The sequence below is a fragment of the Chenopodium album genome, chromosome 17, assembly GCF_948465745.1.
Source record: "Chenopodium album chromosome 17, dcCheAlbu1.1, whole genome shotgun sequence".
Classification (NCBI taxonomy): domain Eukaryota; kingdom Viridiplantae; phylum Streptophyta; class Magnoliopsida; order Caryophyllales; family Amaranthaceae; genus Chenopodium; species Chenopodium album.
Genome location: NC_137850.1, coordinates 22,544,225 through 22,558,787, shown reverse-complemented (window position 1 = coordinate 22,558,787; position 14,563 = coordinate 22,544,225). Strand labels below are relative to the sequence as shown.

Genomic DNA, 14,563 nt, shown 5'->3' with positions numbered 1-14,563 from the left:
GCCAACTGTAAGCATCAGATTCGACCATAAACGCAAGTTTTGACTTTGTTCTGCCAAACTTGTTTTCATCAGGAAGCAAAAAGTTAGTTTTCACACATAAAATCGTACCTGTAAGAACAAGCGCTTCAAGTTCAAATACAGCTTGCAGTGTTCTTGTATCTCCCAAATTTTCAAGCAATATATTATCCAAGTCGTGGCTGATGCATGTTAGACAAACGGAAGGGCTTGTATTAGGTTTTGAAATATAAAAAACAGACAATATAATATTAAAAGTGACCTTATGATGAAACTAAAGGCTAGTGCAACAAGCAGCATACACAGCAATGACAGGCTCCACAAGCCATGTCTCAGGTACATCAAGGTTCATAGTCAACGTTTTGGATAATGGCATGTTTGCAAAGAAAGCCTTAGGACCATTTACAGCATAATCAGAGCCACTAAAGTCATCCTGGACAAAATGAGACAGTCAGCATATCAAAGCAGCAATAGTGGTAGGTTTAAATACAGCTCATTCAGGAGAAATACCATTGATGGAACAACATATCTGTAGTAATTCTTCAGTGGGAGATCAACAAGGGAACTCTGCCATAAATTGAACATTTTAGCATAAGATATATAATCTAAAAAAAATTAAGAAATCAACAACAGCATCTCTAATAGTGAGGGAATTTTTTTATAGAATCATGTTTATGAATCATCCAACTCGTACTACATGCTCCAATTTAACACCAGCAGAAAATTAAGAGGAATAATAGTACACCCCAAAATGAACATGTGACAACTACTTGAGGTAGAAGGGAGTATATGATTTTGAGAATATTAGCAAGAGACCCAGTAATCCTCTTTAATATACAGAGTTAACCCTTGTGTGGAACACAGTAGAAGCAACAGCCTAGCATTCAGAACAGAAAAGGATAATAAGTCATCTAGCAACTCATTTTTGATGCTAAAAGCAGAGCTCGCAAGTACCTAAAAAGCTTAGGGACTCAGTTTTTTTTTTTTTTCAGCAACCAGTGAATGTTTTCCAGTAGATAGTGAGACCATCAAGCAACAACGTTCTGCTGAATCAAAGAACTATTTAAAGTCCCCTTCACTAGTCCATTTAATAAGCTTCCCACATGCCTTAACTTTGACTTGCAAGATATTTACTGTTTCTTTCTCTTATAATACTCCGCTTTTAAATTTTCATATTGTAAAGGATTCAGAGTCAGTGTTTAAATCATGTTAACAAGTGGTCACCGGTCTCTTATATATTCATAAGTTCATTTCCAATTTCATTAGAAAGTCAAAAATGCCCTACTACTTCGAGTGACCAACTGTTTTCCAAAAACTATGTATCTAAATAGAACACGTAATCAGAAAATTGCAGGCCTATCATTCATATTTCCTAATACTCCATAATTAGTGGTAGAGGCATGAATTTGACATTTTGACAGTGATTTCTAATGCCTAAAACTTTTTTAGGGACGTATCTCAACTCCTAATGCCATCATATTTGATGCAAACTAGCAGTAAGTGTCCCCGCTCCAGAGATCAAAGGAGACAGTTTTTTAGAACCTCTTTCAAGAATAATTATCCCTTAAAAATAATCCTGGTTTATTGTCCACAGCAAAGTTCTTGTAGCTTCATGAGCAATACTATATACTACAGACAGATAAATTGATTCGTCTTCCAAGATACTACTCTTTGTCACATATTGACATACTAACACAAAATGCAGAGACATAAAACACAATGACATGCAAGATGTCTTTAATCTGTATGTAGAGGAACAAAGAAGAGGGGCAAAGTTAAAGCAAGGCTTCATCCTCCATCACAAAACCTGTTCTGTTAGAAGTACAACATCTCATTTAAAATATAAATTAGATAAACGTTCAAAAAGAAAAAATCCGTATAGTTATCCAAACAAAAGAATTCTAGTCTCCAATGCGAATATAAGTCTACATCCAAGAAAACTTAAACTTCTCAGCATACACCCACTCTTGGAATAAAAATCTTTTCTTTTTACTCTTTGGAAAGAATGACCAGGAAATTTATTTACACAGCTACCAGCTTCAAAAAATAAATCAAGAAAATAACCAAAGACAAACTCACCAATGGGTTAAGTACAATTCTCATGCTTGGCTGAAAATATTTCCCTAAGATTTGAAGAACAGATGTGAGCTTTTGTCCTGATGGACTCAACGGATCAATCACTGCATCAATATGGATAGGGCTTTCACTGGTCAACACAACAGCACTGTAAACAACAAAAGCAAAATAATTTAACAATTATGTCAACCAACAAGGATCCCTCAATAATATAATACAAGCAGCAGGTAATATCTGCATGATCACAGCCCAACACAAGCCAAACTTCTGTACCTACTAGACAAGTAACTTGGACTGAGAATTTGTGGAAGCAAAACTAGTTCAATCACTCACCAGAATTATTCCTAGTACAGCCTCAACATAATTGGAATTTTTCCATAATTTGGAATTTGGAAAGATCACAAATACACAAATACTAAGAAAAACTATATAAAATCCATGAGATTCTTCAGAAAATTTAAGCATCAAGATTACATAATATCTGAAAACTTAATACTTTATAAAAAATGCAACATGATATTAAGATCACTTAACCTGTATGTCGCTTGCAAAATCTCAAAACGAGCACCCTCAGTACTCCGGTCTCGTCTAGCCATTGATGAAGAGACGAGCATAATGACATCACTAATGAACTTGCTGCAAGAAACACAATAAGGGATTTGAGAACCACTAACAGAAGATAATTTGGTTTCAGAGATGATACATAATATAAAGTAAGTCTTTGCAAAAGGACATATGTCTCCAGCTGCATGTGCCACATGAAGAAAGCTAGCAAGTGTGGACTTTGAGAGAAAGTGACTTCAAATTTCAAAGGATCATGTGAAGGAAGAATCGAAATGGGATGAAAAATAGTTAAAAGAAAGGGAGAAATGGGCCTCTGACGAAATTTGTGGACGGATAGGGATAATTAGTAGTGCTTCTCTATTAAAACTTGAAATGTGGTATCTTTCATTTTTGAAAAGAGGGGGAGGGAAGGTGGGGGACGTAAGCCATCTCTAAAAGTTGATATAACTAATTGGTAAGTTGTACACAAAAACCAATTGTTTGTTATCGCATTACCATTTTAAGTAATAAAAATAAATACTCCCTCCGTCCTTTATTGATAGTCCCTTGTGGGAAATTTTCACGGGAATCAATAAACATAAATAAGTAGTAAAAGTACATTGGAAAGATAAATTAACATTCGGTATGCAATAATGTAGAGAGAGAAAGTAATAAAAGTACATGGAAAAGCAAAATTTACATGGGAAAGTTAAATTTGCACAAATATTGTTGCAAATTGGAGAGAATTTTGGTAAAAAAATTAATATTAATGGTACTTGAAAAAAGCAAATGGGACTATCATTTCGGGACTTAAAATTGGCCATAAGGAACTATCAATAAGAGACGGAAGGAGTAGTAAAATACAAAAGGTTGAAAGTTTAAGATATATGGAAAGGAGGCAGAATAATGTAACCAGAACAAGCAGTAAAAGAGTAGAACCTTGTTAGAGAATCAGGATCAATATTTTCCCACTTCAAATCTTCAATAACTTCAGAAATATGCTTTATTCTCTGCTTAAACTCATATGACTCCAATAGATGCAGATCATGAGACAAGAAGGTCTCTTCATCAGAAAGTACTGTTACCTGAAAAGTGAGAGCCGGGCTGTAGATTTAGAAGATTATCCGAACAATCAGAACAACAAATTTGCATAAGTACAGTTTCCCCACCCCTACCCCGCACACCCACTCCCTAAAAAAAATGACGGAGAAATGAAGAAAGGATTATCCCCATACAAATTTTAAGAAAAAAAAAAATTATCATTATCTTTAAATGGAAAAGACATGTTCAGACTTATATGAGATTAGTGCAGGAAAGTTTCTGTCAGACAATGAGGGACAGAAATGATCTGCTAGATCAAGAAGCAATACGTAAGTTTTTGAGGTGAATAAAGATTTCGAAGAGACGTTTAAACAATTTACTAGTTACTTTTTGAGTTTTTGGGATGAGTATCTAGCAATTGACAGAGTCATCATTACAGGTGTCATCTACAGGACACCTTTCCATGACATATGTGCATGTGAAACTTGCTCAAGATAATAATGGTGCATGTTCACTCGCTGAAAGAGCAGAGAAAAACTAAAATCAGAATAGGTAGAGATGTAGGCAGAAAACGCACCCTCCCATTGGTGATGACTGCATTTAAATTAGATTCATGTCCAAGGTGCTTGTGTAGAAACAAACCCACCTGCACACCAGCATAAACTTATAGCTGCATAAAAATATCCTAGTGAACCATAGTAAATAATAGCAATAACAATAATAATAATAATAATAATAATAATAATAATAATAATAATAATAATAATAATAATAATAATAATAATAATAATAATAATAATAATAATAATAATAATAATAATAATAAAATGTTTCAGTAAGCAAATGAAGGTCATAAACCAAAAACAAAATAGGACGTAGACAGCAAAAAAAGAAACAAGACTCTAGTGCACAACAATGTACAGAAATTAACTTTCCAACTAAATAAGAGTTAAATCAAAGAATGGGATGGGATGGAACTGGTACAAGGCATGCATCGGAATGAGCGCACCTACGAATGAAAGAAAAGACCTTTTTTTTATTCTGATATAAATAAATAATCAGATACCTTATTCAATTGTTTTTGCAAATCCTCGATTGCAAATTCTGTAAGAAGAGAGCTATACCCCTTAGATGGCAATCCATTCACATCTGCTAGATCAGAAACCTTTTCAATAAATGTTTTAATGCTTTTTGTGTGCTGAGAAGAATTTTTCATGAAGATACGCTCATATAATGAGCATAACTGATCCAAGAATTGCAAAACCCCTTCCTTATGGCTGCACAATACATGTAAGAAGTAAACAAAAAGATAATGTAATGAAAACAGGAAGACAACTGAAAAATATTCTAGTATATAAAAATTATGTATATGTAAAAAAATAAATAAATAAATAAAAAATAAGGATTTTCAAATTCAACGACCTTAAAATAAAAACTGATATTTTTTTTTTTTTTTTTACCACCTTAATATATAAAAGTTGTACATTACCAACAACTAAACAAATAAAAATTTGGATATTCCAATACTAAACAGATTATATCAATAAATCCATTAAAGTGCCCCACCGTTTTACATTTCCCTCTTATTTCACACTCCTTTCCATGATTTTGTCCTCTTTCACTTCTTTTACCACAATTCACACACCAAAATCAATCTCACTCCTTCCCATTCATAGTGTTTCATACCCATAACAATGGCTGCTTCCTACCAAGGAGATCTTTTTTTTTTTTTTTTCTTTTTTTTTCCTTTTTTTTTGACATCAACAGCAACAAGCAAACAGCTTAGCAACCAAAACTGAAATTGATTTTTTTGTCATTGTTAAGTTAACCAAACAGCTTAACAACCACATTTTTCAACAACAATAATTAATCAATAAAAATAGGATTCATGTTCAATTGGAATTGGGAAAAACTTGATATTAAGCTGTTTGGTCACATTAAGCTTACTATATGCCACTGAAATTGTGAATGAAATATTTTAGTTCTTTAACAAACCCAATTCTCTCACTAAATTAATTCCAAAAAACTAGATTAAAAATACCTTCAGGGAAATCTTCTACTCTTCACATTGCAAAGGAGAGAAAGAAATGAGACGGAGAACTTTTGTGGGTATTTGGTTTTAGTGATTCTGAGTTTTGACAGAAGAAGAGGTTGAAGTAAGAGATGAGAAGAGAAAAAATGAAGTTTCTTACATTTTTTGAAGGAGTGTGTCAAAGAAGGAGAAAGGAGTGAAAGAGCAAAAGGAATTAATAAGAGAATAGGTGGAAATGGAGGTTGAGGAGGTAAGGGGGAGGGAGAATCTTGGAAAACAAAGGGGAATTTAAGAGAAATGTGCCTTACTAACAGATTCAAGGACATAATCAGTTAAGTGGTGGTAAAATCCCAATTTTACTTTTTAGTTGGTGGTAAACATGAAAAAATACAAGTTTTATTGATCAGGGTAGTAAAAACATATTGGGATTATTTTAAGGAGGTGAAATTTAAAAAATCCTGACAATAATAAACATAAAGAAAAATAAAGAATGTGAATCCCGTATGTCTATAATGAACAAGATGTTATACACACCTATATGATGATGAAGTAATGTGAAAGATCTTCACGAAAAGGAGGCTAGGTGAATCAGAAGCAAAATTTGGGACAAATAATACACCAACACGGGCTTTTGTTGACCCATCTTCCTGATATTGAGAAATAAGGGGAAAAAAAAAAAAAAACAGTTAATTAGCTGAGTTAATAGCTAGTCAGCAAACTTACTTCCATTGAATAAGAGACTAACAAGATAACGTATTCCTTCTTGAAGAAACTTCAACCCTTTTGTTGATGTCAAATCTATGGCCAGAAGATGTGTCACTGGTTTCAATTCATCAATAGCTGCAATACAAATGGACCAAATGAGTTTTCAGTTTGAAACAATAAAATATAATTGTAACAGGATAATTCAATAAAATGCAAAACCCACTTACTTTCAGGAGAATGGAGGTAATTTATCTCATGAAGAGCAGATACCTCATCAAGAATTGAATCGGAAAGAGACACAAACTTAGGTTTAACTTTCCCATCAATTATAATCTGCACAGATGCGTTCAGAATGCAGAGCACTTAATTAACAAAAATAACTCATACAGAGATTTCAGGTTTGGTTATATGTACAGAATATGTGAAAAGGAGACACACACACAGAGAGAGAGAGAGAGAGAGAGAGAGAGAGAGCACGTGAAGAATTCCTTGATGCATTACCAGTGGATTGTAGCGCCTTACACCATTCTCAGATAAAAAATTATCTAACACATCAGTGTGAGAGTCAATGTTTCCATAATAGACTTGTTCCTGTATCTTTGGAAGCTCATCATTCATAGCACTTAGCAGAGTTTCCTGAACAATAAAAGTAAATATTGTCATGTTTCACAAGAATGTATGCAAATAACAGTGGATGTAAAAAGCAAACCCAACAACGGCTTAACCAGTTTAAGCTAAGCAATGACAGGTTCTCAAACTAGTCCATAAGCCAATACATGTAACGCTCAACTTTTTTAAATAAAACAATTTCATTTTTTAAAAAAATAAAAAATAAAAGGGGGGGGGGGGGGGGGGGGACTTCTTGCACAAAATATCAAGGAATACAGGAGAAGGATCTCTAATCAGGTTCCAAATAGATAAATACATTCCAAGAAAATCTCCACAAGCATCTATGAAGCAAAACACTATTTCATTCCACATTGCCACATTGATTCTTGACAAGAATTCTGATCTCTGAGGATACTATCATTGTTTTCAATGAAAACGCCCAAGATAGCCATAAGTGCAGAGTGTCATAGTTTCATAGAAGGTACCCACCCAGTTAGTCTGTTCCAAAAACTGCATTTGCTCCTTATCAGTCTATACAAAGAGCTAGATTTTTTGGGTTTTTGCCAAATTTTGCACCAAAGAAATACATTTCGATGCTAAGTTACCAAAATACCAGCCTCCAACCCTTCCAGATTTATTCTTAACAAACACTTACCCAGAATATATAGTGCATATATCTCATCATCATCTTTCCTGACACCAGTGTTTGAAATAAAAAAAAAAAACATAAAGGCAGCAGCCAACACAGAAATTTCAACACAATACTATGTTATGTATCCACCCAAATGTAGTAAGATTCACTAGGAAAAATTATCCAGCAAAACTAAATATAGTTGACATTTCCTGATGCCTGCTCCCAGTCAGTAATTATAGAATACCCCACGCAGGAGTATTGTTTCATTTACTTTTCTAAAATTCGCAACGATGTCAACAAAAATAATGTCATTGGGTTGAAAAGAGCATATGATGCATGATTCTGAATACTGATTAAGTTAAAAATATACAAATAGATTCAAGCAAAGTATTAAAAAGAACAGGAAAACAAAAGCAACGCTAGGACACTTGGGTAAAAATAATTTTAAAGAAAGGATCTAGAAAAGTTTGATTTGTAGAACTTAAAATTATAGATCTATGATAACTGCTATCCCTACTCAGGCTAATGTGCAGATCAGGTTTGATTTGAAGTTGTTCTAAACTAATATCAAAGTTCTAGCAAAAGTTTTTCAGCACGCAAAAGGCTACCTCGTTAGAATTGTACACAAGTCCATTCAATAAGAGGCAACATTTGCGCTTAGAAAATCCGAGCTTGAAAACAAACATAGAACTTTCTTGAGCTACATCTTGAAAATCCTTCTCTTGGTCCAATTTCAGTAGCAGATCCTGGGGAGAAGACTTTGCCTTAGTTCTGCAGGAAAAAAACAAGAGTGCTTCAAAATCAGTTTAGAAAATACAAACAAATTTTTTGATGAAGAAATTTTCTGTATATGTTTACATAAGAAAAGAAGAATATTAAAAATTCATAACAAAACAGCGAAAACACTAAAATGATACGTCAAAATAATGAAGGAAGTAGTCACGCTAACTCAACCAAAATTTCCAGAACTTACAATAGCACATCAATAAATGCTCCTTCCACATGATGCCTCTCAGGAGATTCTTCACCAGAATCACCGAACTCTGAGTGAACCTAAAAGATGAAAGTCAACTTTAAGGACCTTAGTAAAAAAAAACACTCCTTTGTAAGAAAACAAAGACAAGGAGGAAAGTGGGTAGGCTACTTCATCTTTTCTCACAAAAGATTAAGAATGGTAATGTTATGGCCATGTAAATAACATTGAAGTTTGTAATGGTCATGAAATTAACATCATTAAATTAAGTCAGACTTTAGCATTGCTAACTAATAAACATGATGTATAAAAAAGTTCAAGGCGCACTAAAGCGAGAAGGGTTCTGTTGCTCCTAGGCGCGCCTCAGTGCACCTCTTTGAAGTGAGGCGTACTAAATGGGCAGTTAAAAAATTTTGGCTGAAGTGCGCCTCAAGTGCGCCTCAAGCACTTTTTGTGCGCCTAATCCAAAACGCCTCGCTCAGACCAAAATAAGCGCTCACCCCTGATCACCTTGCGCCTCAGCGCCTAGGCGCGCTTTTTTAAACACTGAACATGACAGAGATCAGCTTATTTCATGGAAATCTCAAATTGTCACGGACTATAATTTTGAATTTAATTATTTTATAAAGTTATTCAATTGTTTGAAATTTGAGATAATCAAATTATAATGGGTAAACAAACTAGAGAGCAGACTCTTATCATCAATAAAAAAAAATAAAAAAAAATAGAAAAAAATAAAAAAAAAAAACCAGGATTTGCTCAATCACTAGGAAAAAGGAGTATGTGCTGTATGCATCTTTACGTTAAATTCTTACCCATCCCGTGAAATGCACAGATTTTTTAAAAAGTCAAATTATCATTGTGGTATCATCTTAACCTTTTAGTTAAATTTGGATTAGTTATAGAATCAAATATAAAATATTGGTAACACTCATTTCTATAGAAGATTGTAGCTTTTGTCTTTATGCGTTCTCTTAGCGACAAAGCCGACAATAGGTATTATTATGTGATACATAATATCAATATTAAGAAAACAAAGTCTTAAGAAATTGAGGGTTGTAGAAAAAGTTAAGGATAATGGAATGTTCAATGAGATAAATTTGATCAAACCATCCGCAGTATCACATAAGCAATCACTAAAACCCAAATAATGAGAAGAGAGATTTATTACATATTTTAAAATTAAAAAAATCATGTGTCACCTAAGTCAAACCAACTAATGAGATAAAAATAAGGGTTTTGTCCAAAAATCTAACTAACGAGATTAGTGATGTACAATTTATTTTATAATTATAAAAATTAAGCGCCACATACGTATAACCAACAAATAGATCAAAGATTAAACATAAAGTTAAGAATGAAAAAAAAAAAATTAGATTATGTTATAAGAGATTTAATCCAGATACTTTAGTGGTTCACATTAGCAATATTTTAAGTGGTAAGAAGGGAAATAAAAAATACTACATTCCTTTTGTTTGTGCCATTTTGCTTTCTGAACAATTTCCAATGCATTCATTTGAACACAAATTATAGCACCAACTATAAATTATGAAAAATTATAATAAATAAAAAAAAATAAAAAAGTTAATATTCTAAAACAACACATCAAGACGACTCCTTGTATATGATGCTTGTTACCCATTTTAAGAGGTGAAAGCTCAAGAAAGGTTCTTTTAGAGTCTTAGGCGTTCGAATAATCTTATATATACTCCAATCATAAGATGTCAAAAGACATTTTTTTTTTTTTTTAAATATTGAGGGAACAAACACTACTATCTAAAAAAGTAGCCTCTCAATTAAACTACAACTCCATGGACAACATTTCCTTAACTATAAAGTGCGCGGAGGACAAACTTACATTGCCCAAAAATTTATAAGCTGTCAGCATCCCATGGTGCTCCTTAATGTAAATATAAAGACGAATAATCTGCAAGGGAATAAGAGATAAAAAATAAAATAAAAATAAATAAGGGAATGTATATTCAGTCCAAACACCAGCCAAACATTCACTTAATTGGTAAACATAAAAATGTCACTAAACAGAATATCAACATGTTTTGGCATGTAAAAACAATACCATAACAGAAACATAATGACTTACAAAAAACCTTAAAAACACCTGTGTTATACCATAAATTTTTGGACAATTGCTTCAGGTTAGTAAGATTATACTGTAATATAATAATAGGTGAGACCATATTTTGCACAGCACCTGCAGGTAGTGCTCCCCTACTTCAGCTATAACTCTCAAAGTCGCAATCATTAAAGCATGATAAGTGAAAAGAAATTTATTTAAAATTTATAAGAAAATTGGAAGGAAACAGAACATTAACAATAACAAAAGCAATAGTAATGCAAGAGAAAGCAAGATAGTATTTGTTAGATATCTCCATAGACGGTAAATTGATAAATATCCTAATATAAAGCCTAGCAATCATCTCTCCCACCATCACTGTTCCCGCTCCCAAAGTCCCAAAATATACGCAGCAAAGTACATCAAAACACATAGCTGAATCTGTCTTATATACTAGTAAAAAAAATATTTGTGAGGAAAAAGAGTTATGGTGTGCTTCAAGGGCATCAGGATGCACCTCAGTGCAGTTCTATATGCCTCATTCAAATATCCTGGCCTAGATCGATAGCAGCATGACCCTTGTTGCCCTCCACCTACACACCCTTTCTATACATTGATACCACCTTATGCATATACCATATATGTCAAGCTTTTTAAGTCACTTAGGCGGTTAGGCCAGCTTTGAGTCGACTCGTTCAGGGCACAAGTGAGACATTAATTATAGTAAAAGCATTACTGGCCTAATATTAAAATCTAGTAAAATTTAGCATCATCAACCTTAAACTAGAAAGAAAAAAGTGATTCAAATAGTTCAGTACCAAACTAGAGATGTCTTCATCTGTTGAGTTGACACTGATATCTGCAAGATTTTCCCCACCATTTTTCTCAACCTCCTTAATAAATGTTGTGGAGTATAAAATTACTCCAAATCTCATTGGAAATTGATTTTCATATAGATTGACAATCATTTCAATCACCTGAAGTGTGAAACAAATTGAATGAAGAAATCAGCATGCAACACCCAGAAAACTTGATTAAACAAAACTAAAATGTGGGCTACAAAAATTCTTGCCTCAAGTCCACAAGAGGTGGCAGGATCAATAACATAAACTGCATGGAAGAGGTTTTTGCGAATGTACCGTAGTTGTCCAGGAAATGTTGGCATCAAAATCTACAAATGTTGTGATATCACTTGTCAGAAACTCAAATTTCACCATCTTGCGAAACAATCACAGAACAGGCATATTTAAAATTAAAACAGAACCAGAGGAAAAAAATGAATGCTACCTCATTTACATTGCTACGCCATCGTTTGTACATAGAATCCTCTTCCAAGTTATTGATATAATGAACATGACTTGAGCGAAAATCAATGCGGAACATATTTGATTCTGAAGGCAGCACAGTTGAAAGTAGTTTCCTTATAGCAGGTTCAGGAATCTAGAATTTATCAGGAATGTGCACACAAGTTAGCAAAGTTAATTCTAGAACTGATCAGTATGTAAACAGTTTATGCAAAACATTTTTCAGTGCAATATATGTTAAATGAAATGCTTATTTACAAAGTCATTCAAAAGCACTAAATTCATGCGTACGGAAATGGCGAAAATATGTAATGGAAGTAATAAGGAAAGACTGTTCCAGAGGCTAGATTTTGCTAACTGTATATATCCACTGGCCTACTACAACAATTATAGTTTTACTTCCCAGCACTAAGAATGCGCATATCAATGACAGCATGAACATCAATAGTGATAGTGATGAATATTTATTCTTTTCTGAACTCCTCTATAGTCAGAGCTGTCAAAATGTCATCCACAACATCAAAATCGAATACAATATATATACCAATATCTCATATGCAAGGACACTATGCTACTTCATTAAAAACAAGAAAGGCCAACAGTTTAATGAGTTACTTGAATAGGCCATCATAAATCAAAATCCAAAGATGGTAGCTAATGTGGAACGAAATGAATTACACGTTTGCACTCAATTCTTTTGTTTGGTTTTTCTTGAGAGTGAATCTTATTAGCAGTATCAAAATCCCCTTTCATCACCTCAAATGTCATTTAATACCCCTACGACCCCACCCCAAGATTTATGGCCCAACCACCAAGATTCACAACTTCATTCTTTATTTAAATCAGATGCAGAAAGGGATGAATTCCCATTCCATGCCTCCCTAGTATGGAATTCTCATATTATTCCATTACAAGTAGGTAAACAAGATGACCCCTAACCCTAAAATACTTGAATTAATCCACTCTTTTGATGTTGTGCCTTTTTCTTTGGGACCGTGATATTAAGCAAGACCCACTACAATGACTCAAAAAAATGCCGCTAGCAATAGGATCTTCAAGAATAATGACATTTTCATCCCCAATTTCTAAATGGAAAATTTGTTTGGAATGGACATATATGTTCACTATTTTGTCTAGAAAGACCTTATATGTTTTAAGTGGTCTAAAAGGACCTTATAAATTTATTTTGTTGTTTAGGGGGACCTTGAGGTCAGCATTCGGCAATAATTGACTTTTTTCTCCGACGTTGACCTCTCACATGACCTTAAAAAATTGACCCCCTTTTCTTTTTTTCCACGATCTCCCTCCAATTCCTCCTTCTCTCTCTTCTAATCCCCAAATGACACAAATCAAAATAAGGGAATTTGAGGGAAATCATGGAAAAAAGGAAAAAGGGGTCATTTTTTAAGGTCACATGAGAGGTCGGAGGAAGCGACCCCACATTCCAAGAAGCGACGCGCCATATTGCCCAATTGTGGTGTCAAATAATCAAGGGCTTGGAGTTGGGATCAGGAGGGAGCGTGGGAGAAAAGAATTTAGTTTGCGGATTGGTTCTTGGAATGTGGGGTCTCTTACGGGAAAATCAGCAGAATTGGTAGAAGTAATGAAAAGACGACGCGTGAACATCATGTGCCTCCAAGAGACAAGATGGACAGGAGAAGGAGCTCGAGGCTTGGTTTTGGGGTATAAGGTATGGTATGTTGGGCAAGAAACGAGCCACAGAACAAGGAATGGTGGAGCTAGGAACGGAGTTGGTGTGGTTCTCGATGAGAGGTTGGCAAAAGAGGTGATCGAGGTCTATCGGAAGAACGATAGGTTGATAAGGCTGAAGTTGCTATGTGGCAAGGAGATTGTGAATGTTATCAGTGCTTATGCTCCCCAAGTGGGTTTAGATGCAGAAGAGAAACGACAATTTTGGGAGGACCTAGACGAGGTGGTGCAGGGTGTCCACCACTCAGAGAAGTTATATATTGGAGGGGATCTAAATGGGCACGTTGGGGCGAGCCGAGATGGCTATGAGAGTGTCCATGGAGGCTTTGGGTATGGGCAGAGGGACGCCGGTGGTGAAGCTATTATGGATTTTGCCCAATCATATGATTTAATTTTGGCTAATACTTGGTTTAAGAAGAGGGATTCACACTTGATAACTTTTCGGAATGGAGCAAATGCAACTCAAATAGACTTCCTGCTCACAAGGAGCATAGATAGACAAAGTTGCATAAACTGTAAGGTTATCCCAGGGGAGAGTGTGGTCACCCAACACCGGCTATTGGTAATGACTATTCGTCTGAAAGAGAAGGCGAAGAAAAAAGTTAGACAAGAAGAACCAAGGATAAGATGGTGGACCCTAAGGGATGCAAAAGCTAAGGTTTTTACAGAAAAGGTAATTGAAGAAGCGGATTGGGATGGAGAGGTGGATCCGGACATGACTTGGTTACGAATGAAGAACTGTTTCCTAAGAGTGGCCAAAGAGGTCTTAGGGGAAGTAAGGGGAAGAACTTCGGTACAGAGAGATACTTCGTGGTGGAATGAAGAGGTGAAAGCAGTAATTAAGCAA

At 34.5% G+C, this 14,563-nt stretch overlaps 1 protein-coding gene across 1 annotated transcript in view; it reads right to left on the bottom strand.

The window, feature by feature from the left end:
• The window catches only part of LOC145589529 (UDP-glucose:glycoprotein glucosyltransferase-like), a 29,161-nt gene that overhangs the window by 4,823 nt on the left and 9,775 nt on the right, over positions 1–14,563 (bottom strand). The window contains exons 10-27 of the mRNA XM_081646133.1: positions 11,990–12,142; positions 11,775–11,873; positions 11,521–11,679; positions 10,487–10,555; positions 8,629–8,708; positions 8,264–8,426; positions 6,914–7,048; positions 6,640–6,745; positions 6,453–6,547; positions 6,242–6,354; positions 4,742–4,952; positions 4,253–4,321; positions 3,574–3,719; positions 2,626–2,727; positions 2,095–2,239; positions 526–582; positions 318–448; positions 109–197 (exon numbers count right to left, since the gene is read on the bottom strand). Coding sequence (XP_081502259.1) covers positions 109–197; positions 318–448; positions 526–582; positions 2,095–2,239; positions 2,626–2,727; positions 3,574–3,719; positions 4,253–4,321; positions 4,742–4,952; positions 6,242–6,354; positions 6,453–6,547; positions 6,640–6,745; positions 6,914–7,048; positions 8,264–8,426; positions 8,629–8,708; positions 10,487–10,555; positions 11,521–11,679; positions 11,775–11,873; positions 11,990–12,142 — 2,122 coding nt within the window. The remainder of the gene's footprint in view (positions 1–108; positions 198–317; positions 449–525; positions 583–2,094; positions 2,240–2,625; positions 2,728–3,573; positions 3,720–4,252; positions 4,322–4,741; positions 4,953–6,241; positions 6,355–6,452; positions 6,548–6,639; positions 6,746–6,913; positions 7,049–8,263; positions 8,427–8,628; positions 8,709–10,486; positions 10,556–11,520; positions 11,680–11,774; positions 11,874–11,989; positions 12,143–14,563) is intronic.